This window comes from Leptosomus discolor, chromosome Z (assembly GCF_034619465.1).
Source record: "Leptosomus discolor isolate bLepDis1 chromosome Z, bLepDis1.hap2, whole genome shotgun sequence".
NCBI classification, from domain to species: domain Eukaryota; kingdom Metazoa; phylum Chordata; class Aves; order Leptosomiformes; family Leptosomidae; genus Leptosomus; species Leptosomus discolor.
Window position 1 is genome coordinate 81,116,085 of NC_141419.1, and position 9,763 is coordinate 81,125,847.

Genomic DNA, 9,763 nt, shown 5'->3' on the forward strand with positions numbered 1-9,763 from the left:
TGTCACGTTCTTCAGCCCTGCTGGCCTTGTGTTGCCATGATAGGGAATGAGGTTCTCTGAGCACGCATCCCTAATTTATGATGCCAGAATTAAATGAATAGAATGAATAGGTCTGCTTGTATCAACTTTTTTTAGGTAACTGACAGGCTGCTTTGAGGGATGTGGAAGGACATGCTGTGAGTCCAAACAGATGCCATTTCTTAAGAAAACTGCCAGTTCTGCACTGGGGCACGCAAACAAGGAAAGCGAGATAGACACTGTAAGAAAAATCTGACTGGCAGTGAATGGAGATACAGTCTTGGCACTATGAATTCAGTGTCCTACAGGGTGAGACTGTCTCCAAAATGAAGAGGTGGAGAGAAGTCATCTTGTGACTTAGGGTGTCCTGTACTCCTCTCCTTCAAGGGCCCAGGAGCCCAGTTGTGTAGATGGTTAATAGCCCAGAAAAGAAGTGGCAGGGGAGAGAGGAAGCTTACAGAAGGGTATTTTTATCTGTAGTCTGTGTACTGCAGTATCTAGCAGGTACCCTCAGGTACACCAACAGCTCAGAGTCCTTCCAGAAGAGCCTTCAAAGGACTTTTGGAGGAGGATTCTTCCCTCTTAGCAAGTCAGCAGTAAGGTTCCAATCTGGCAGTGAGACAAGAGGTTCACTCCTGAGGGCAGTGCAGATCTGGCATACACTTGAGAGTGATGCCTCCTTCCTCCTGCTGTTTAGCATATGTTTTGCCCCGGGGTTAAATTGGTCTGCTTATCTCCTATCCCTCTCGTGTTCAGAAAGACAGGCTCAAATAAACACTACCTACACAGATTAGTAATATTTATTTCTGTGAATAAAAAGCTCAAGGGGCCAGTAAAACATCCTTTCCTGTGATTCATTTCCATGGTATTCTTCCAGCATTCCCAACTGACTTATTAGGACTACTAAAGGCACCTCTTGTAGTGCCTTTTAGTTTAAATTTGTGGAACTTTTTCCATTAATATGTTGCATCCCTTTTTGACCCTGTGCTGCTGTTTACTTCCACCCTCTTCTGTGGCAGCAAGTTCCTGAAGTTCACTGCCTGCTGTGAAAAGAAGTCCTTTTATCTGTTTTAAACTACCTTAATACTAGCTTCATTATATTTCCCTAGTTCTAGTGTTGAGAAAATTGCTGAACAACAGCCTTGCATTCAGCTAATCCACCACCTTAACTGCTTTTACAAACCTGGACTCTCCCCCTAGCCATCTCTTCTCACAGCTGAGGACCCCTATTTTGTAATGTCTAACTAAAGCTGACACTTCTCAATTTATTAAAGCTACCACAGACCTATCAGCACCATAATACATGCAGTACCAGTCCCTAGCTTATGCTGGTCCTGCAGAAATTGAAGAGTAGTCAAGCTAAACATGAAGTTGCATGTGCCTTGTCTATGCTCTTCTGCCTGCCCTGCATGGCTCTGCAGCGTACTGCCAGCCCATTGTGCTCATCTTAAATGCACTGTTACAAAAATTCAAAAGTACTAGACTCACAGATTGTTGTTGCTAGACTTTCTCTATCAGTTCTTAAAACCAGAAACACTAAAATGAAAAACCTAGATCACCTATGTCTGCTGCAAAAGTAAAGCATCACTGAATAGGGATAAAAGAGTGCTGTGTTTTCCAAGACAGAAGGTCGTGTGAAGTTTAATAGAACCTGTTCGCAAAGAAGTAATAAAATTTCAGGGGGATAATGCTGACCTGTAATACAAAGGAGAAAGATGTCGTAAATAACAGCCTTAACAGGCATAACTGTCTGGCATAAAGCAATTTAAAATTCTGGAAATACAGATAATTTGTCAGCAAAATATAGCTAATTCTTCTCACCTTCTCCACCATAGGGCTACCCTGCAGCAAAGACCAACTGTCAGTTCACTTCTGCCAGAGGCTGAAAGGCATTGGCAAGTGCTTGCTGCCATCAATACAGACTCAGTGCTGCTTCACGTGTAGTCAGCCCCGAATTCGTAACAAAGCAAGATACTGGGATCAGCGAGGCCTCAAACAACAAAATTATGCTAAATCTAGAAGAAGATCACCTCAAAACCAAGAAAACAACAGCCAAGCTGCTCGGCACTAGCTGTTTTTTATCTAGTTGCTTTGAGTAGGGCTTCTCTTTATAGGTTTTAAGTTCCTTCTTTTTTTTTGTGAACCATCCAACATGAATGGAAATCTGTGATCAAAGCTGGGAGATTACATCCCTTAGGGTTATCAGTCCTAATTTACTGCTTCAGTATTTTCTCTGTAATAGTCCAACATTTCTAACATGATTTGCAATGTACCAGCAGCGAGTACTTCTTAGGCATGCATAGAGGCTAGAAACAAGCTTGCAAGATTTTTAAAATTTTTTTAAATGAATGTTTTATTTGTTCTTTCTTGTCTCTTTTCCGAAACCCACTTGAAACAGCAGCACCACTTACTCAAGAGGGCTGAGTGAAAGCAGCCGACAGGGCAGCAGACACAGACCCCTCTATGCTCACTCTCTTTTCAATTTTTAGGAATCAAGGTGAACTGGCAGTGTCTCTCTAAATTATTCGCTTAATTCATAAATTTAAAAGCAGAGTTCTGTAATAACTGATTATGATATGCAGGCGGAATTGAAACACTAGGTTTTCAAAATAAAAGATGTTCACTTAGTACTTGACTGAACCTCTAAAGGATACCTCAGCAATAGCCTGTCCTGGCCAGTTTTCTTCTACAAATGTCTTCCTGTAACCTAAAGACCCCACCAATTATGGGATGTTACGTTCCCAAGTAAGTTTTAAGCAACATTTCTTGGTACCATGAAAGCAAAGTTGTTCACCTCTACCACCTTAATAGATAGATTGTAATTCACACTAATATTCAGTGATAGACTATCATTTAATCCAGTAGCTCCTAGTAGAGTGTACATCCACAAGAGTACAGTATCACCTCACTCACAGCAAACTTTTCCGCCAGTGAAAATCCTTGATCATAGTGAAGGTGAAGCCACCTGGGCCAGGAGCCTGAGACTCAGAGTATCTGTGTAGCTCTGGGCCTCTGGCATTAGGAGAGCACTAGCCAAATAGCCTATCTGTTTTGCTATTGAAGAAAATGGCAGAACAAACTTCAGGGAGACCGGACCCAGCCCTTTGAAGCAAAGCTGGGAATTTTCAAAAGAGCTGGACATAGTCTGACATTTAGATTCCTTTGAAATTCAGCAGGATTTGGACACCTTGGTTCTTCATGCTCTTTTGAAAATCTCAGATTTACTCCCTAGCTACCTGACAATTTGAGGTTATTATATACAGAGAAATGTCACATTTTGTGCAGTGTAGAGTGAGACACATATCCATGAATCCAAGTGTCACTATGGTTACAGAGCTATGACTAGCAATAGCCCTATTTCTAGACAGACCATTACGAAAGTTAATACAAATATTTGGGCCTGGCTACAATCTATTAGCTTAATGATGGCCACAAGTCTAATTGTCCTTTTTCATAGGTTTGTGACCTTTGGCTAAGGGCTCACTTCTTCACTTGAAGTCTCTGGGAGTTCAGGATATGCAGCATGGTAAGGTTAGATTTATTAACCTCTATGATGGCAATATAACCCCAGTTATAGGTGCTGCTAAAACTTTAAATCCACTGTTAAAAATATGGTGCTAGTATAACAGACATGGGGGATGACTTACAATGGTGCATATGCATGCATGTGTGTACATAGCATACATGCATATACTTTTAAAATAATACATGTCTATGGTGTTGCTGGCCAATGCCAGACATAATGCTTTTTAAGTTTCACAGTGTGCTTATGTCCTTCAGAGGTCCTGAATGGCTGCTGACCCTTTGAGCAATAGAAATCTGGGCAGTTCTTTTTCCAGTGGACGCAGAAGTACTGAACCGTAGAGCAATGGAGGTGTCCCATCTGATTCAGAAAGCATTTGGGCAGGGCTTGGCCTCAGTCTGCATGGTGTAGAGCAGACCCTGTACTGCTACATCCAAGACAGTTCTCTGATGGCCAGACAACATAGACTGGTGGACAGTGCAGATGCTTCTGATGTTCCCAGAAGGATCTTCTAGGGATTTGGGCAGGACAAAGTTATATTCACTGCAGAGTCAGACACTTCTGTGCTCAGAGGTACCTGCAACGTTTTATGCACAGAGGTCAGCAGAAGTGGGCCATCAGGTATGTGGCCTAGTAAGAAAGTTGCTGACTGAAGGGATATAGTGCAGGTGGGAGGAAAAGTGCCTGGGAGGATTGTCCCTTCCAGTGCTCCTTATGGCTAGTGTGGAGCAAAACCATTTCTGGCTTCATTGTTTTCTTCAGGGAGTTGTAATTTCATTTGAAGTGGATAAAAGTGAATAAATTATATAATGGACATTAATCAAAATGATCTTTCTACCCAGGGAAGCACAGTCATCACTGTTGCTCAACATAAACCTTTAGGGAAAAGACTGTGACAACAACATGAACTGTTTTAATAGAGCAGTGCCACTGCTGTATTTTACATAGGTTCTTACATTGCACTCATCAGCCTAATATCTCCTCTATGCTTTTAGTATGTGCAGTCATCTCTCCCATCCATTTAGCAACATTCCTTTCATATGACACAACTATTTTTAAGTAAAGGTGGATTTATGATCCTAACCCAGATGGTCACTATTCTGAAAACTGCATGGAGTATTAAATGCAGAGATGTAATAACATTATATTATCATATTAGCCTGAGACACATCAGCTCCGACAGGTTGCTCAAGAAAAAATGTGTATTTGGCACATTCATTGCTTGTTCTAACATTTCAAGTTTTAAAACGCAAACTATGATGACATATTTGTTTCAAGCTTCAATAAATGGCATTGCTTATATCTGGTGTCTCTGGTATTTTATGTTTCCAGTGCAAGAAGATTCATGAGATGGAATTCTAAGGGAAAAAAATAGGCTTAGAAAGTATCTTCTCTGTTCCAGAGGAATGCTCATCACTGAGGTGTTTTGATGCTTGATATTCCAACATAAAAAAAGATCATTAAAAATGGTGAAGGAAAAAGTATGGTAGTAATTAAAAGTATACATTAATAGGCTTAGTTATTTCCTATGAAATAGATGACATCTTACTGCTTCTAGCCCAAGCAGATGTGCCTTGTCTCCTTGGCAGCAGATGTGTGCACATCTGTTGTGTCTGTTGTGGGATGTATTTGTTCTCCTGAAGAGTTGTACACAATATGATTATGCCCACTCCACACCCCCTGCCCCGCAGAATCTTTTCAGTACTCGAGTTTTGCAAGTACTGCTGATGCTGATGCCCAGAAACTTAATCACAGTAACGCTGTTCCTTGACATGGAGACCAGGAGCACAGGCATCGCAGTTAGGCATATATGCTTGGGTAGACAGCACCACCAGTTTGCATTCAGTTACCAAACTCCACCCATGCATCCATCTGTGGATTCAGCTCATAACACCCTATGGAAGCTGCAGGAAGTTGCACCTTCTTGCTTCACAAAGTAGGTATGGATCTCCAGCCCACAGGGGCAGCGTCCTGCACAGCAATGAATTGAATTGAGAAATTAGTTGAAGCTCCCTCCACTTTGCAAAGACTAATTAGGCATCCACTGGATGACCTGCTGCAGAACACACAGCCCAACAAGCTGTTTCTGCTGTCTGCTGCACAGGGTGGCATGGCTCACTGCACTTCAGCCTGGCCAAGCATGCAGCACCCACCAAAGGAACTGCCTTTTGGCTGGCTCGCAGCAGCTGGAAATGAAATCAGCATGCAGGGAAAACTGTGTTTGTGGCTCTAGTGATTCCCTCCATGATTTTAGGCCACAATGAGGTCTCCTCAGAGCCTTCTCTTCTCCAGGCTGAACAACCCCAACTCTCTCAGCCTGTCCTCCTCATAGGAGAGGTGCTCCAGCCTCCTGGTCATTTTTGTGGCCCTCCTCTGGACCCACTCCAACAGGTCCGTGTCTTGTGCTGAGGATTCCAGAGGTGGACACAGCACTGCAGGTGGGGTCTCACCAGAGCAGAGTAGAGGGGGCGAATCACCTCCTTCGACACTTCTTCTGATGCGGCCCAGGATACGGTTGGCTTTCTGGGCTGCGAGTGCACGTTGCTGCCTCATGTCAGCTTTTCATCCACCCCTGCATCCTTCTTGTCAGGGCTGCTCTCAAATCCCCTGGCCTGTATAGATACCGGGGGTTACCCTGACCCAGGTGCAGGCCCTTGCACTTGGCCTTGTTGAACTTCAGAGGTTCACATGGGCCCACTTCTCCAGCCTGTCCAGGTCCCTCTGGATGGCATCCCATCCCTCAGGCATGTCAGCTGCACCACTCAGCTTGGTGTCATCTGCAAACTTGCTGAGGGTGCATTCGATCCCACTGACTATGTCACTGATGAAGATATGAAACAGCACTGGTCCCAGTACAGACCTCTGAGGGACAACACTTGTCATCCATCTCCATCTGGACGTTGAACCATTGACCAATACCCTCTGGACGCGACCATCCAGCCAATTCCTCACCCACCGAACAGTCCACCCATCATATCCATCTCTCTCCAATTTAGAGAGAAGGATGTTGTGCCCGGGGACCATGTCAAAGGCATTGCAGAAGTCCAGATAGATGACATCCGTAGCTCTTCCCTTGTCCACTGGTGAAGTCGCTCCATCACAGAAGGCTACTAGTTTGGTCAGGTAAGATTTGTCCTTGGTGAAGCCATGCTGGCTGTCCTGAATCACCTCCCTGTCCTCCATGTGCCTTAGCAGAGCTTCTAGCAGGATCTGTTCCATGATCTTCCCAGGCACAGAGGGGAGGTTGACAGGTTGGTAGCTCCCAGGGGCCTCCTTTCTCCTCTTTTTAAAAAATGGGTGCAACGTTTCCCTTTTTCCAGTCTCCAGGGACTTCACCTGACTCCATACCTTGGAGAGTGGCTTGGCAACTACATCAGTCAGTCAGTGTCTCTAACAGTTTTCTGGAAACATAAGAAGTTCTTGATATTATTCATGCTTAAGCAGAATTAACTGAGTGTAATGTAGATGTAGGCATCCAGGGATAGCTACAGGGAGAATTTGTCTACTACATTTTGTAAGTCGTCAGTGACTGATTGTCTGCTAATTTATATATATGCAACGTCCATCTGTCCATTCTACAAGTTCTTTTAGGGCACTTTGAGATCCAGGACACTGCTCAGGAAGACCCTAAATGACACACTTAGTGACAGCAAACTCTACATCGCATGTGCCTCAAACTGTCCGGTACTGTCTTGCAACTCACTGATGGGGATGTTGGGCATCTTCTTTCTCTAAGTCTTTCTACAGCTGCTGGCCTAAGGGTGAGTGTGGTTTGTGGCATGTAGTGACAGCAGCCCTGCTGTGAGCCAGCTCTGGGTAAGCCAAAGGCCAGGTGAACATCCTCACCATCAACCTGGAATAACTTAGTTCTTCAGTTGGGTTCACATAGGTTCTGGTCTCATGCTCTGCGATCCTAGCGGGCTAGGCAGTGAGGTGTGTATAGGTGTGAGTCTCATTCATACCTAAATGTGAAAATAGCTACTTTGTGGTATCAAGGCACAATCAGAACTAGACCCTTTCAGCAGGATATTTCTAGGTGTGCAGGCTTCTCTGGCAGCAGGAGCACACTTGCATGATGATGGGATAAGGCAAGAAAGAAGTAAGGATTTGAGGAGTGGCATTCCAGATGGAGGCACTTAATGCAGCAGCACAGATAGATGAATTTTGTGGATGCAGAAGCACAGTACACTGGAGATTTAAGAGGGAGAAATTTCAGCCCTGTTGAAGTGAATGCCCTAGATGTCCTTCTTTTCAGTGGGTTATTGTGTTCCCATGGAGAACAGGACTTGGTGCCAGACACCTCTCTCTTCATTGACTGACTGATCCGTCTGCATTTACAGGGTCTCATTCTGCTACAGAATGGTGATTAATAAGAAATGTGGTTTATTGCTGCTGCCCAACACTGCAGCCTCCCCAGCCCTTATGCCTGCAGGTGTTAGAATATGGGAAGCTCACACAAGGATATTGCTTATTTCTGTGACTGATTGATCCCAGCCTCCTCCTGTCTCTTCATGAACAAATGCAGGTATCTCCAGCACACCCACAGGGAAAAAAACCTGGGATTTGTTAGCCAAGGAGTACAAGTCTTTCCTACAGACATGGTGGTGGCAGCAGTAAATTTATTGCACCTGAGCTGAGGGGAGGCCATGAGCATCCTCACGCTCCAGCATGAAGCAGGAGTTTGCTTACAGCAGACATCCCCCTTGTTAGCAAGTGCTTCCAGCATGTGACCTGGAAGCTGACAGCTCCCTGTTGCTCCTGTATCACTTCATTTCTATTCATGCCTGTCTCCCAGGTGTGTGTTTAGGCAGGGAGGCAGAGGGGATGTTGCAGCAAGCAGACCCTGCTGGAGTTGATGGGAGCAGAAATGGCTCTTGATAATTATTGTAGTTACACATTCAGCTAACTTTTTTGGCGGAAGCTTCCTGTGGGCTCCCGCTCCCCTCCCACATGGGACACATGGTCTGATTGACAAGGGTACCCTTGTTTATACGGGGACCCTGCTGGGAGCAGGCAATGCTGCCATAAAACCTGTGCAAGGATGCTGGAGCTTTTGATCTGCTGCTCCTTTGCCTCTTCAACACCCACTCAGGCTCAGCTTCAGTCCACTTGACCTGCATTCACCCTCTGAATGGGAAATGGGTCTTTCACCCCTTGTTGGACTCACAGTATCTGAAAATGGTGAGATGGGGACAGAAAAACATTCTCTGCCGAGCTCAACAAATCCTTTGAGCAACCCATGTCTCTGGGTTCACTGACTGCTGTTGTTACAAGCATGAGAAGAGGCAAAAAGTGCCCACTAATACAAAGGAAGCTTTGTCCAGAGAGCTTTCACCCTGCTGCTGTGACAGCCATGGCCATGACCCTTATTGGGTCTGAAACTGCAGAAAGGTAATCAAGACTGGATTTGAAATTTTCCATACACTAACAGCCAGTCACCCTTGCCCTAGGTGCAGAATGAGTTTCTCTCTGTAAATGTGAAGTTTTTGTTAAGCAGCAATGGGGACAAACTATGCTAGAAAGTTTAGTTGCTGAAAAGTGGAGTACTGGAGTGGTGAAACCTTTTGCACATTAAGTTAGGTTCCATGAGAAAGCATGAATGATGTCAACACTGATAATTTTGATATTTCTGAAATTAAATGTTTCTGTTGGGGAATGTAGGTGGGTGCTGTGCACAGGATAGAAACTGTTGGGTAGTTTGTCCATCAGCTGCCACTTGCTTGGAGTTCTATTTGGATCAGGTACCTAGCTGCAGCTTGGTGTGAGTGCTGTAAGTGCAGGTTTGTGCAGGATGCCAGAATGGTCCCTTTCCAGTCTTTCCTCTTGACAGAGTTTTCCACTATATAGAGACAATTACGGCACCACCAACAGTATAATGTGATATTTAGGGCTGTCAGCTGAGAGCAGGGAGCAGTCCTCTCTCCAGCACATGGGAAACAGCTCAGTTTCATCTTGACCCTAGATGATTTTTTTTTTTTTTTTTTTTTTTTAATGAATAGTCAGCTGAAGAAGAAACAGTTAGTCAGAAAAGCTATTTATGTTCTGGTGGCCAGACACGTTGTACTGGTTTTATACAGGAAGCCTGAGGAGGACAGAGCTCGAAGTTGTTGGTTTCACTGGGTGTTTTACTAGCCAACAGCCTGCTAAGCAATTACCGAAAGTCCCCGAACAGATTTATAGGATATGTCTGACTGACTCCCATTGTTTCTGCACATGCAGGGC

At 44.5% G+C, this 9,763-nt stretch overlaps 1 protein-coding gene across 1 annotated transcript in view; it reads left to right on the forward strand.

The window, feature by feature from the left end:
* Positions 1-2,089, forward strand: part of ADAMTS12 (ADAM metallopeptidase with thrombospondin type 1 motif 12) — a 165,090-nt gene extending 163,001 nt beyond the window's left edge. The window contains exon 24 of the mRNA XM_086479490.1: positions 1,854-2,089. Coding sequence (XP_086335616.1) covers positions 1,854-2,089 — 236 coding nt within the window. The remainder of the gene's footprint in view (positions 1-1,853) is intronic.
* Positions 2,090-9,763: the final 7,674 nt, after the last annotated feature.